This window comes from Beta vulgaris, chromosome 8 (genome assembly GCF_026745355.1).
Source record: "Beta vulgaris subsp. vulgaris cultivar EL10 chromosome 8, EL10.2, whole genome shotgun sequence".
Classification (NCBI taxonomy): domain Eukaryota; kingdom Viridiplantae; phylum Streptophyta; class Magnoliopsida; order Caryophyllales; family Amaranthaceae; genus Beta; species Beta vulgaris.
The window spans coordinates 187,158-201,892 of NC_079209.1; the positions used below are offsets into that span (position 1 = coordinate 187,158).

The following is a 14,735-nucleotide window of genomic DNA, read 5'->3' on the forward strand; positions in this document are numbered from 1 at the left end:
TAAGAAACTACTACAAATATTAGCTTATTCTTCAATTCTGATAAATAAAAGTTGATTGCATATTTGCGTTTTGCACGAATTCTGTGCAATTGTCAATATCTCATGTGGGTTCAAATTTTGTAGGATTTATTTGAAAATCTAGTTTTGGGAGGTTGAGGTTACATATGGGAGCTTTATCTTGAAATAATAATTAAGTGAGGGAGCATGTATTAGGAAAGACTTAATTACTTTACCATAATGCTGTTCTTTCGAAGACATGAGGGCGGAGGCGGCTGCTGACTTTGTTAAGCCTAGCCCTCTTTACTAGCAACATTGACAGCAAAGTAGAAGATGAAAGTCCCCTTTTTTTCTTACTCCTTGCCATTTAATTCATTCCCCTCTTCATGTTACACATGTTCATCAATCTCAAGTTCCCACAAAGGATAGAGTAAAAGTAGTGACGATAGTGGTCTCCTTGTCCTGGACATGGGTATCTTCATAATCATACTAATCCTTCCTTTTCCACTTTCTTATTCAGCTGTAAAAACCTTCTGGCCTTATACTCATCAACTATAGTGCTCAATGCTCATTTGACAGGGCATTCAAGAGCAAAACAATATGACCATAGAGGCGTAGTCCTACACTTTTTACACTTTAGACTTTAGAGAGCTTGTTGACAGTGAAGATCAGGAGTAAATTTAAGACTCTTCAACTCTCCCTCGTACAGGACCTATCTCTCTTAGCCTTCGCTAAACTTGTGAAAAACTATCCTCCATACATTATGATTTATAAGCAACATAACGCCTTGCTTCCCTTCAATTGTTTTTACATATGGATAGGAAGTTAGTAGCAACCAAGTACAAACTATCGTCAATACATTATGATTTATAAGCGACATAACGTCTTGGTTCCTTTCAATTGTTTTTACATATGGATAAGAAGTTAGTAGCAACCAAGAACACACATCTCATAGCAGGACCAACAAAGTAGCAACTGGGATAAGTTAGTAATAATGTTCAAACCACACAAAACCTAGCCAATTTTTGTTCTTCCATATCATTAAATGAATCTTTCTCATACTTGATTTATATTTAAATATTATTTACTGTAAGAACTTTCTATGGTTGCTGAAACTTAATCTCCTACTACGATAGCAAGTTCGATTTATTTTTTTAATCGTTGTCCTCAACCTTGATCTCATAGACTGAGGAAATCTATGTAATGGATTTTATACTTTCACTGGTTATTAATATCGTTGACACTTTAGTTTACATGCAAGTAATTGGTGTTAGTTGAGCATTAAGCAATCTCTTAGTTTTTTGTAGACTGTATTGGAAGATGTTGTACTTGTATCAGGTATAATAGTTAAAAGTTTTGAAGAATGTATAGTTTACACTTTACACTGTCAAGCTTTTCTCTTAATCGATCTCTTTCTCTTCTTTTATTTGTTTCTTACTGTTTTGATTCGGAGAATAAGAGTTTTTGTAATTGTAAAAGTGGTCTTGTTGGTGTTTTCAGTTGAGTGTCTAGCGAATAGTGGAATTTTTGTCTGACTCTTGACACCTTCCTTTTTGATGCATATATGATATTATTGTGATAATAGAAGTCTAGTACTTGGAGATATGATTAAAAGTTAATAAAAATAGAATTAGAAGATATAGATTATCTATTGTGTAAGTACTAGACTTCTATTATCACAATAATATCATATATGATATTCTATTAAAATTTCGTGTCTATACACTATCCAAAAAATTTTAAATTATGTGTAAGTAAAAATTATAAGAAAGTTAATATTATGAAAGTATGCATTAAAATCAATCAAATAAGAGCACATTTTATAAATTGTGAGAGAATATAGGATAAGGTTGTAAATAAATAGGGGTTATTATGCAAATGTTGTGTGTATTTAGAAACAGAGAAAGTACTACACCTTAAAAACTATCTACAAGTAACCTAAGATGGACTTTCTTCAAGAACTATGCTATGCATAGATGTCATTAACTTCACTTTTTCAATTTTCATGTTTAATGACCATTTGTAAGCTTATGTGAACTAAACAGTTGATAAGAAGCGGGATTGTCTACTGCTTCCGTTCCCATGAACGTAGGTAACGAAATGGGTCCTTAGTTTGAGAGCTGTGAGAGACATGCCCTCACCTTTAACATATTTTCTTATCTCATTTAGTTTTAGAGAAGGGGCTGGTGCAATTCTTGGCTTGCTGAACCAGCCTTTTCTTCTGCTAAATTAACATCTTGTCTGAGCTCATTTATGCAAGATTGCTCTTCATCCAAGTCTTATAATTGCTTCTGTAGATTAAGGTTGGGGACCTGGGGTGGCTTTCTCATTGATAGCTAATCTACTTTTAGCGTATCTGCAAGCAATGAATTCTGAGAACTAAAAAGGCAACACTTTTGGATTTTGATTTGGAGCATCTTGTTCTAGTCTAACCAAAAAAAAGTAATAAGCTCATCGAATAAGGTGAAATTAAGTCAACATAAATTTGTAACTGATCTATCTTATACAGCGAAAAGGAGAAAAAGACTAACCTACCCTTTTAAAAAAATTTACCCCTCCACCCCAGCTTGGTTTGATGGTTTCTTCTGGCACAAAACATACTCCAGCCAACAGCAGCAACACTGAACAGCCCCAATCCCATCGCCCTACGCTAACGACCTCCGCCACGTCGGCTTTCCCTCTCTTATACAAAAAAAGGCTATTTTTGACTTTTCTTTGATTTGAGCCATGAGTTTAGATTCAATTCTGATTTTTCTAGTTATTCCTTGCCTTTTTCCCTCTAGGGATTTCATATTTATAGAATACTGGATTCTAATTTTTCCTTTTTCTTTTTTGCTTAGTATCCTTCATGGATCCCAAAAACGCTGCAGATATGTTCAAGTAAGAATTTTCTTTCTTTCTCAATTCATCAATCATTCAATTTTATTTTTTAGATCCTTTGTTCATTCCAAGTTTAATGTTTGCCTTTGTAGGCTCTTGGACAAGCAGAATGAGCTACTTGAGGATGCGCACAAGAAAATGTCTCATGAATTGCATAGGCTGCAGGTCTCTTTACCATTCTGATTGTCAACATACTATGTTTTATGGTTCGATTTTGGAACTTAATATGTTCGCTATGCATTGTTGTTGTTGCTAAGATAAGATTATACTTCCTCCGTTCTAAAATAAATGAATATTATAGAGAGAGATAAAAAAAGGAATCTATTTTATGGAGAGAAGCACGTACCAAATAAAATGATAAGTGTTTTATTTGTTTAGAATGGATCAAGTATATATTGTTGCTCTTTGTAGGTTCGTTGTAGTTACTTCAGAACATTCTTTTTTTAGTTTTTTTTTAAGTGATCACATAGTAAGTTGGGAGTTGAAATGTTTTTGTTTTCCTCTTTGATAAGTTTATGATGATGATTTTGACTGGACTTGTAGGTAGAAGAAGAAATGCTAATGCGTAAGTTCTATGACCTCACTTCTGCTTTGGGCTTGAATAGAAAGGTATACTCTTATACATTTTCAGCATGTTTATCATCTTCTTGTCAATCTCTATGATGCACATTAGATTAGCATCTAGTTTGTTCCACTTCATGTCATCCTTTATCACTACTACTGTTAGTGTCTTGGAGAGGCTTCTTAGGGGCACATTTTCACATTTCCTAGGACCTAGATTGTTATCCACTGACAGGCGATAACTTGTTTATGCTTTTTCAAGCTGCCATTTATCCACTATCCTTTTGGCTTGCAGGAACTGTATAACACAATGCTTATATGTGAGAGTTAGGTCATCATCAAGATGAGGAAAACAAGGCATACACCCACATATACAAATACTCTGTTTTTCTTAAGGAAGACCTAATGTTTGGCTCTTATAACACTTTCTTTTTGTATGCAACTGTGAATTTCACTCTTCAAACTCCCCATTTCTTGACTTCCTAAGTGCATGTGTCTTTGCATTATATTACCCCATCAGTATGTGTGTTGAATGTTGTTCATTGCCTTATTGATGAGGCTTAGTATGAATTTAGGCTTTGTAACCTGATTCTGTCTTGTAACTTGATTTAGATAAGGTATGATGTATAACCTTAGCTTGCTATTCTTCGGACCCGTTAGATTTTGGTCTCGTTTCTGGTAGTTGGCTGATTGGAACTGGTCATGTGCTTTTACAATTTTGGATGAAGTACTATACTAACGGTGGATACATGTTCACTTAAATTTTTTCGAGCTAAACATTAATTGTTGAGATCGCACAGCATAGTTTTAGCAGAGTTCCTAAATGGCTCTTGCTACTTGCTTGCTATCGGATTCTCTCTAGTCTCCTTCATTCTTTGTCGCGGAATTTTACTTGCTCTGTCTTGTTTAATCTTATGTAGAATTTTGATCCTAGATTCATTAATGAGTTACCTGTCATTTGAGGAGCTTAACTGATGAACTCTTTGTACTAAATTTTCACTTTACAGAGTGCAGTGAGCAGAATTACATATAATACAGAGAATGAAGAACAAAGCACTCAAGTGGATGCAAGTAACCAATGACAGTAACGTTCATGAGGTGTATATCAGTTTGAGAATTAGCTGCCGGCTGCAAAAAGGAACAAAGATGTTGTAGGATCAAGGATGCTTATCAGCATTAGGATACACTAGGGTTCTAAGATACAAAAATATTCCAATGTCACGCCAATTAGCACAATACTTACAAATACATTAAAATAGACATGACATTATTTAACTAATTGCATTATGTTCTTTCAAATCATTTCATTGTTTATGCCTTAGCACTGTTATCATAAAACTAGCTCATGCATTAGCATTACATATGGACACATTAGCTATTATCTGAACGCACCCTGCATTGTGACATCTAGTATATCTTTTGGCTCCAATCTTTCTTCTTTACTTGTGTGCGTCCAACCAAATTTAAAAGAGGACAATGTCATGTGAAATCACAACCAATATATTGGCTCCTACAATGATCCGATGCAAATTTGTATCACAACTTTAAAAGAATGGTGACAGTTCTGAACTAGCTAAAAAAAAATTATTGTTCTTTTTGAAGAGAGAAGGGGCAACTAAGTTTTCGCCTAACCGCAACTTTTTGGTGACAGTCCTGAACTAGCTAAAAAAGATTATTGTTCTTTTTGAAGAGAGAAGGGGCAACTAAGTTTTCGCCTAACCGTAACTTTTTCACTTTGCTTATTTACTCCCAAGTCGCACAAAACTTTTGCTTTAAAGTGTTAGTGTGAAGTGTGAACGTCTCCCCTAACTTTTTAGGTATTTGCTAATAACTATAATATATAAGCTTGATTTCATGACTATAATAAATTGTGTATATTATTTAGCTTAGTTGGTAAAATCTTATAAGATAAGTACTAAAAAACCCAAGGTTGAATCCCCTCTATATCATTCGGCTTATTCCCTCATTCACACTAAAAATAATGACAATGATTTCATGTCTATTTAGTTTTATGCAATCCCTTTTAATTAAAAAAAAATGTGGGTGTGAACTAAATTAAATTGGAGGGAGTAAGGTGTCGACATACTAGGTAGTCCAAACTCCAAAGTGCCAAGGAAACACCTGTATCAGATCAGCATCAGGGTGTATGATCCTCTCTGAAAACAAATTCTACCGAATACTTGTGTAGTTGTGTTTCTCTTGTTTCCTCATTTCATCAAAACCCATAAAATTTGGTGCTACAAAAGGGGAAGAAACAAATGAAGGCAGTAGTGATAACTAGCCCAGGAAATCCAGAGGTGCTGGAACTGCAAGAAGTAGAAGACCCAGAAATCAAAGACAATGAAGTTTTGATCAAAGTTGAAGCAACTGCTCTTAATCGAGCAGATACCCTTCAAAGGAAGGGATTCTACCCTCCCCCAGTTGGGGCTAGCCCTTATCCTGGTCTAGAATGTTCTGGAACCATCCTCCAAGTTGGCAACAATGTCACTCGCTGGAAAGTTGGTGATCAGGTAATTTATTCTTACTTCTTCTGCTTCATTCTTTGCTTCTCTGTGATATTTGGTGATATGGGTCTTTCTAATTTTCTCAAAAAGTTACAATCTTGTTAGTATATGAGTGTGATTAACTAGGATTTTTTATATATATGTTGTTGAATTGAGTCGTTATCATTTTTTATATCTGGTGGCTGAGAATCGCCCTCAAATGTTTTGAGTTTTGATTTTCATAAATTCAAAGTAACCTGATTAAAACCCAAGTAATGCTAGGAAGTTGTAATTAGACCTAAATGGGTTGATGGGATTGGACCATTTGATGCACTATTATGAGATTTTTTGTCAAGTTGTATTAGAACTGTAGAATCAACTGTCAAGAACATATGAAATTTAACCAAGATGTGCAGGAATTTTATTGAAAGAAATTTTAGAGTGATCAGATTTCTTTTCTGCAGCTGCATCAATCAATTAGATAGCAAAATTGAGATACTGAATCCTAACGATAGTTTGGAGTGACAAGTATTTTACAAGTGTCCGGTTTTGATTGTCAGGCTTGAACATGCTATTTTTGGTTTGTCTGCTTTGGTTCTCCTTTGAAGTATTGCTGAAAGTGTTTGGTGGGCAAAAGAACCTATTCTAGGAAAACTGGTTTTCCAATGTTACTATGTTTGTTTTGTAAAAGATTAAAAATGATTAAAGAAAGGAAAATGGTTTTCTTTCCAAAAGGAAGAAGGAATGCCACAATTTCGTCACTGTTTAATGCCCCCCATTCCAAATTTCCGTTGTCTTTAACTTTTTTGCTAAGAACCAAACAGATATTCTACTCAACCAAACAGAGCCCAAAAGCTACAGATTCTACCCATGTCTTTGGGTTGAAAATAGAGATTGACTGAACAGAGGTAAGCTATCACGCTATATTGCTTACATATAGTCTCTGTTGAAAGTGTAGGTGTGTGCACTTCTCAGTGGAGGAGGTTATGCTGAGAAAGTAGCTGTTCCTGCTGGACATGTTCTCCCTGCCCCACCTGGTGTTTCTCTCAAGGATGCTGCAAGTTTCCCTGAGGTGGCATGCACTGTTTGGTCAACTGTTTTTATGACGAGTCGACTGTCAGCAGGAGAAACATTTTTGGTAACATACAAGGCTATTCTTGTTCTATTACCCTGCCAACTAGTATGCTCTTGTAAATTTGCATCTGTGAGAGACTAAATTTTCATTTATCACAATTCACAAGGTCCATTGAGAAAAATACCCAATAGAAGTATTGATTTCACTGTCAAAATATTGCTTTCTGCTATATGTTTGTGTCAGAGATTGGTATGTCATTCACTCTTTTGATCAGAAGATTCTTCCTATCTGTCTTGGTGCCCTTCATATGAGCAACATTTTGCTTCCAATCTATCTTGTTAGAAATCCTGTAGCTCAACTATAAACTGATTAAATAATGTTCCTTCTTGCTATGTAAGGATGGTAAGCTACCAATCTTTAGTAGTGAGTTAGTGACTGATAAAATTCTCACTACTTTGAGTTTGTTCTATAATCAACTATCTTTCAGGTTCATGGGGGCTCTAGTGGTATTGGCACTTTTGCTATTCAGATAGCTAAGTATTATGGAGCAAAAGTATTTGTGACAGCAGGTTGGCAAAATTGAGTGTTTGTTTTTATTTTGGGTGATAATTTTGGTGGAATAAACCTGATGTTCTGTTAATTGCTCTCTTATCTAGGTTCTGCGGAAAAGTTGGCATTTTGCAAAGATCTTGGAGCTGATGTATGCATCAATTACAAGACCGAAGATTTTGTTGCAAGAGTGAAAGAAGAAACAGCTGGAAAAGGTACTTTAGAGAAAAAAACAGATTGTATATATTGTCTGCTTATGGTGAAGTTCTCTTTTGTTGTCTGAAACCTGCTATCTCACAGATGAATTGTTTCACTTCCATTTCTGGATGTTACAAATAATTGTCCATTTTCCTGCAGTAGAAACAACATTCTACTACCCATTCATCGTGTACTACAGAGAAATGAGAACTTTTCTGGTATAGGAGATATATTTTGTGTTTTGCTGCCATGTTAATGAGAACAATTGTATGCGTTTAACTAACAGGTGTTGATGTAATATTGGACAACATGGGAGGAACTTACTTACAGAGGAACATCGACAGCTTGAATTTAGATGGACGGCTTTTTATCATTGGCTTGCAAGGTGGAGCAACCTCACAAATTAATCTTGCAAGTTTGCTTGCAAGGAGACTCACAGTTCAAGGTATGCATTATTCTCACCACAAGCTGGCTTCTATAAATGTTTTGCAAAAGAATATCGACAACCTAAGTCCTCATTTAGCATCTTATAACACTTCCACCATTCACCAATTGGCTACTTCATATTGACTTACTTAGGATCATCGAATGTTTCAAGTGGTATATTAAAAATGTTACACCAATGCTTTCAGCTGCTGGCCTGCGAAATAGAACTCTTGAGAACAAAGAAGTTATCGTGAAAGAGGTGGAAAAGAATGTGTGGCCTGCAATCATTGGGAACAAGGTGAAGCCTATAGTGCACAAGTACTTCTCTTTGTCAGAGGCAGCTGAAGCCCACCAGCTTATGGAGAGTAGCAAGCATATTGGCAAAATATTGCTTGTTCCATGATAAATGAGAGGCTTGATCCTAAGCCAAGTAGTCACAGACTCACAGATTATAACTTATAAGTGACTGGATAGTATATACTAGCACTGTAACATAAATGGCTGATTGCAAATACTTTTTGTTTGTACTACATCGTGTATGTTTGACTATGTAAGTTATCGAAAAGATTTACAGTCAAGCAATAGAAGTTTAAGATTGTTGAGATGATCAATGGTTAAACTTGACAAATATAGATTTCACACGCCCACGACTTCACTTTCATTATCTTACAGATCAATATTTGATTGTATCCAGAAAAGAAAGATAAATGGGAGTCGAAACAATTCTGTAAGTGGGATGTGTGAAGTTGGAAAGAATGTCGAAAAAAAAGCCGCTGAGCTTTGCAACTGCTTCATTGTTTTTCTTCTGTGTTCATAGATATCCTTATAGCAATGGTCAGTGAGGACAAGCAATGTTGTATTGTCCCTTGTCAAACTAGTTTTCCCCCTCCATTTGTTTCAAATACGAAATACAATAGAATGTGCGAGGTTTGGTTTATGTAGGACACATCTTTTCGACAAAGAAATGGGTACACAATTACACAATATAAGACACTGATTAAACTTGTCCAAGGATATGATATGTTCAAGGATTATATGGAGATTTCTTTCTCAAAAGTCACCCCTGTATATTTTTTTTATTGTTGCAACAATGTCACTCCTATCTAACCATGTAAGAAGTTTATTCCCTTACAAAAGCAATGCAAGAGTGGTACATAATGTTATTCTTCCCCTCTTTTAATACTTATTATGCTTTGACGTTGATATAATAAAAAATTAATAATTTAACGGTTTTTTCACCATATATCCCTGACAATTTTTTTACACCATATACCCTCGCAAGTTTTCAAATTCACCATATATCCTCCACTTTTTAAAGAATATATCCACTTGTCCTTAATGACTAACGATTTTAACGTTCGTTAGTCATTAAGTTCTAATCCCCTCATAATCCTAATTAATTAATCTAAACCTAAGTCAAACACTAACCTAACTCTTAATCTAATACCCTAACCCTAACTACCCAACCACCACCCATCCCCCTCCCCCACCCCTTACCCCTTACCCCTTACCCCTTCCCCCCCACTACCCCATCACCCCCGCAACCCCCCTCTCACCACCCTCGAAGTCCTCTTCCCCTTCCCATGCAGTCGCGCTACCCCTTTTCCCCTAATTCCCCCGCAACTGTCACACCCCTGAAATGAAAAAAATCGAAAAATTTTGAATCTTAAAACGTCGAAAAATCGAAGGGGAGTTGTGCGACTGCAGGGCAAGGGAAGGGGATGGGGTTGTGCGACTGCAGGGCAAGGGAAGGGGATGAGGTTGTGCGACTGAGGGGAAGGGGAAAGGGAGGGGGATTGCGCGCCTGTAGAGGAAGAGGAGAGGAGGGGGTTGCACGACTGCAGCAGAGGAGGAGGGGAGTTGTGGGACGGTAGGGGAAGGGGAGGGGGCTGCAAGGGTGGTGGGGTAGTTACAAGTACTGTCGGCACCCCTAGGAAGGTTTAGGGAGAAAAATAACATCGTTCCCGAAGGAGTTCGAAATGCTCCTAAAATAACCAAAATTGAAAGTTATTATACACGCTTTTAGACTTTCACGAGGCCCACACTCCGGACGCCATGCGATGCTTCCTAGGGACAGAAAGGACTCCCATGGCTTGGAACGAATATATGAATGCTTTCACGTACATTTCAGGGCAATTTTAGGTTGCACGAGAAATGCATAAATGGGATGTTTAGAGGGTTTTTGAGGCAACGCAAATGGTACCAAACACCCCGGCTATTGTTACAAGTCATGTCGGCACCCCTAGAAATGTTTCGAGAGAAAAATATGATCGGTCCTAGAGGAGTTCGAAATGCTCCCAAAACAGCCAAAATTGAAGGTTATTTGTAATCCCCCACATTTTTAAAGGATTTTCATAAATATATTTAGTTATTTATGTAATTATATTAAATCCAAAAGAGTTTGGAAAATGATTTGACTTTTAAAAAGGGTTGACTATTTTAAAAGTCAACTAAAAATATTTTTTCTAAGCTTAATAAAGTTTGTAAAATTTTAATCAAGCGAGTGTTAAATAAGAGTTAATTATTAAACGTATATTCGAAAAGAAACTTAATGGAATCAAAAGCCCAAAAGAAATAAAAAGGGAAAGGAATTTGATGACTAAAGTCCTAACAAGCCCATCTTGTTAGTCATCAAAGTTTAATTGTTGAAATCCTTTTCCTAAGCCCAATAGGATTAGCCTATTGTTTAATTATTGAATTCTTTCTTTTTCCTAAGCCCAATAGGATTAGCCTATTTAAATATCCTAAAACCCGAATTTTTGCCCTACACTTATTTTCTCTCTCCTCACTTGCACGTGAGTTTCGAATCCTCTCCTCTCACTCGACTTTTCTCTCTCCTCTTCCTCTTGTGCGTGATTCCATCTTTTCTCTCAAAAATCGTTTCTTCTTCGCTAAGTAACGTTTCTTGTTGAACAAGAAACGTCACAAACATATTTTTTTGAAGCCGAAAAAGCTGCTGCCGCCGTCCTTGCTGCTGTTCAGTCCGGCGCCCTTTCTTCCTCCTCTTATTTTGGTTGTTTTCTTTACTTCTCCTTTAAGATTCCATTAAAGTTCAATTTTTATTATTATTTTATTATGATATGTATGATTTTGATTTGAGTTATTATTTTTATTTTGAAATATGTATGTTTCGAGTCATATGTATAAAAGAAAATTTTCAGATTTATTATTTTTAATTTTAATCATGAAAGATGTGATTTTTAGGGTTTTAAATCACTAGAAATCGCATATTTAGAGTATGAATATAATTTTTGATTGTAATATGATTTTTATATTCATTTAAAATATTTTCAGAAGGTTTAGAAAATTTTATAGTTGCTGGAAATTCAGAAAGTTAATATTTTAAGGTTTTTAATAGTTTTAATCACTAGAATAGTTTATCTATGCTAGGGATTAAAAATAGTGAGAGTTTAAATTATAAAAAGCGATTTTTAAAGAAGTTTAAAAGGGTTTGGGGAATTTTAAAGTTGCTGTATTTTTTTTAGTACAAGTATTTATCGATTTCTTGGTTGTTTTAGGCGGAGAATTCACTGTAGGGGACTTTTAGTGCTTAAAAGTGGCCTACCGTACGTTTATACGAGGTACGTACATAGTCTACGTGCTAAATGGTTAGAAACATGCTCTAGGGATGTTTTTAATTTGTAGTATCATGTATAGGACCTTGTAGTTCATATATATGATTTACTGAGATGGCTTTACATGTTATTTGCTTGAATGCTACATGTAAACTAAGAATATGTTTAAGTATGACTTGTTTGTATGGAAGTTTGATGCAAGCAACTAAGTTTGGTTTGGTATTAATTCGGGAGTGAATTAATGTAGTAAATTGGAATCATGGATTCTTTGAGTTTATTAATTTATCTTATAAGAACCGAGGATCTTATTTGGTAAGTTTGGTTTATACCTATGTAAAGGTACGGATTTCTGTTGGCTGGGTTCAACAAAGGATAAAAAGAAATAAAAGGGAGTCTTGATTGATAAGTTGTGAACACTTGTTAATCTAAAGATAAAAAGAATTTTGTTTGATTATGTGATGGTGAATTGTGTATTATTTGGATTGTGGTGGTGTCATCACAAGTATTAAAAGGAATGCAACGTAAAGTGAAACGAGAATAAGTTATAGACTTTAGACTAGTGCACGTCTAGAGTTGGACATAAGGGTTGGGGTTATGGTGAGCGTGCCATAGCTTTTCTAGGATGGGTTGATCACCATCCCTTTTTATTCAAAGGTTCCTCGATATCGCAGGTCACTCTGAAATGCGGAGTCGCGCCCCCATTTCATTTTTTGGCAGGACAACTCGTCTAATAACTATTCCATTAAAGTGATAAAAAGTTAATTTAAGTTTAGTTCAGTAAAAGTCGTCTGCAGAGTATTATTTATTTATGTTATTATTTGTCCCTGCAAAGTTATGTGTAGTATCATGCTTAGGATTATTTTGTCTGATATGTAGTACTCAGCTTTGCTGATTACGTGCTTTGTTTGTGATTGTGATCATGGCTTTGCCTATTGATCCTGTGGTGATCCTTCGGGGGAGCAGAGTCAATAAAGCATTGACATTACAGGTTCGAAGATGCATACATTGGGGAATCTGGAATGGAGAGGCTATTGAGATAGTAGTATTTAAGTTGTTTTTAGGAGTTTATATTTTCAGACTTTAGCTTTGAGTTGGTGTGTTTCAGTCCAAACATTGTTTGACTCTGATTTCATAAGTTCAATAAAGTTGGTTTTGTTTTAGTAAGTTTTCCGCTGCAAAATTCTGAGTAAGCCGAAACGTTTTCACACGGGCGATAATGCCTGGGTAATTCTCTAAGTTTTATATTATAAAGTATTTTCTAGAAAGAGAGAATTATCGGGGTGTTACAAAGTGGTATCAGAGCCAGGTTAGTTTAAGACTTATAGGCGCCTAACTAACTAGCTTATTAAGTGACTTTAGCTTTTAAGTTACCTAGCTTATTGTTTATTTGAAGGAAACCTTAGTATTGCTCCTACGTTTCATTTCGAAAGATGAACACAAATATTTTGAGGATCAAAGTTTTTTTTAAAACCGAAATTTTTCGGAAATTAGGTTCGGAAATTTCGTTTTCCGAAAGTCGAGGAGTTCGAAATTTTTTCGTTTTCGTTTTCGTTTTTTCGGAAATTTTTTAAGGAGCCGAATAAAAAAAAAAAAAAAAATAAAAATAAAAAAAAAAAAAAATTTCGAATGTCTTCGAGTTCAAAATTGTTTTTAGAAAATTTATTTAGGCACAAAAGTAATGTTATTATAAAAAGTGACTGCATTATTTTCATACCTTTAAGGGTTTACATCATGACATTGTGAGAATGGGTAGTATAGGAAGGGCATATAGGATAGAAATATTATATGCCTGCATTGAAAACTTAGTTCAGCATCATCATTATTTCTTCCCTACAAATAAGTACATTATTATTTTACTTCCCTGCTGATGACGCATGAATGTTTTTCTTCCCTGCTAGCTGTTATATCCTTCTTGCCTGCTAAGGTGTTATATTTTACATGCCTTTATTTTTGTTTACCCTTATGATTTTTGTGGGAACACGTTAGAGAGAGTTCTAAGACATTATAGGTTTATTTGTTGTAGATCTCTAACAATGTCTGCCAGGCAAGTTAATAGAATTGTCAGGCAAGTTAATAGAGTAGGAAGCTATCATAACCCAATTATATTGAGTGATGATGATAATGTTCGATGTCATGAGCCTGGAAGTTATAGTTACACTAGCTTAGAGATCATTATGCATTATGGGTTAAAAGTAGGTACCCCTGTTAGCGATATATGAAGTAATTCAAGAGTTTGATTGTACTAGAGTGCAAACTTGAAAGGACATCAATAATGTTATTTGGAGACCTTATTTGAGCAATGTGAATGTTTTAGAGATGGATGAAAATGGGCATCATCCCAAAAGGATTTGAAGATATACTAGATCTAGGATTCGAATTATTATTATTGTTACCATTATTATTATTATAGTGAAGACTTTGGAGACTTTGGAGATGAAAGGTTTACTCCATAAAGGTATAAAGGAAATAAGGATGAGAACGATGGTGTAATTCCATAGAATATTTATTTATGCTTCAAGATTAGTTGTTGGAAAGTAGTCAAACTACAATGGGTTAAATTCCTTATTCTGATATTGTTGAGGAATAAGTTGGTTATTTTGGATTGGGAGAATATTCTTATTATCGGTTGAGGAATGAAATCTATTATTTATTTATATGAGTGAGTAAGAATTTATTCTGGGAACGTGATGGGAATATTTTTTTATTTATTATTATCTTTCATCATGTGATTATATTCTTGCTTGCTTGTTTCTACTTTCATGTTGATGTAAATGTATTTTACATGAACGATTATGTGGTTATTAGAGAACATTTCAAGTTGAAACTAGCGAGAAATTGTTTGTTGATGCGATCTTTAATGATCAAATCAAATATTGCCTTATTAGATGGATATGTAAGTTATGCTGGAACCTAAAGTAGAGTTATGTTTCAGTCGCGAAGTAGAGTGTCAAACAACAATGATGCCTTAGCTTCTGCTTTTTGCCTATAGGC

The 14,735-nt window shown here is 35.1% G+C and overlaps 1 protein-coding gene across 1 annotated transcript; it reads left to right on the top strand.

Annotated features, from left to right (window-relative positions):
- Positions 1-5,477: 5,477 nt before the first annotated feature.
- Positions 5,478-8,780, top strand: LOC104909102 (uncharacterized). Its single transcript, XM_010698300.4, has 6 exons — positions 5,478-5,948; positions 6,880-7,059; positions 7,484-7,565; positions 7,653-7,760; positions 8,030-8,188; positions 8,376-8,780. Exons 1-6 carry the CDS (start codon positions 5,697-5,699, stop codon positions 8,570-8,572), a joined length of 978 nt encoding a protein of 325 aa, XP_010696602.1. The 5' UTR covers positions 5,478-5,696; the 3' UTR covers positions 8,573-8,780.
- The last annotated feature ends 5,955 nt before the right edge of the window (positions 8,781-14,735 follow it).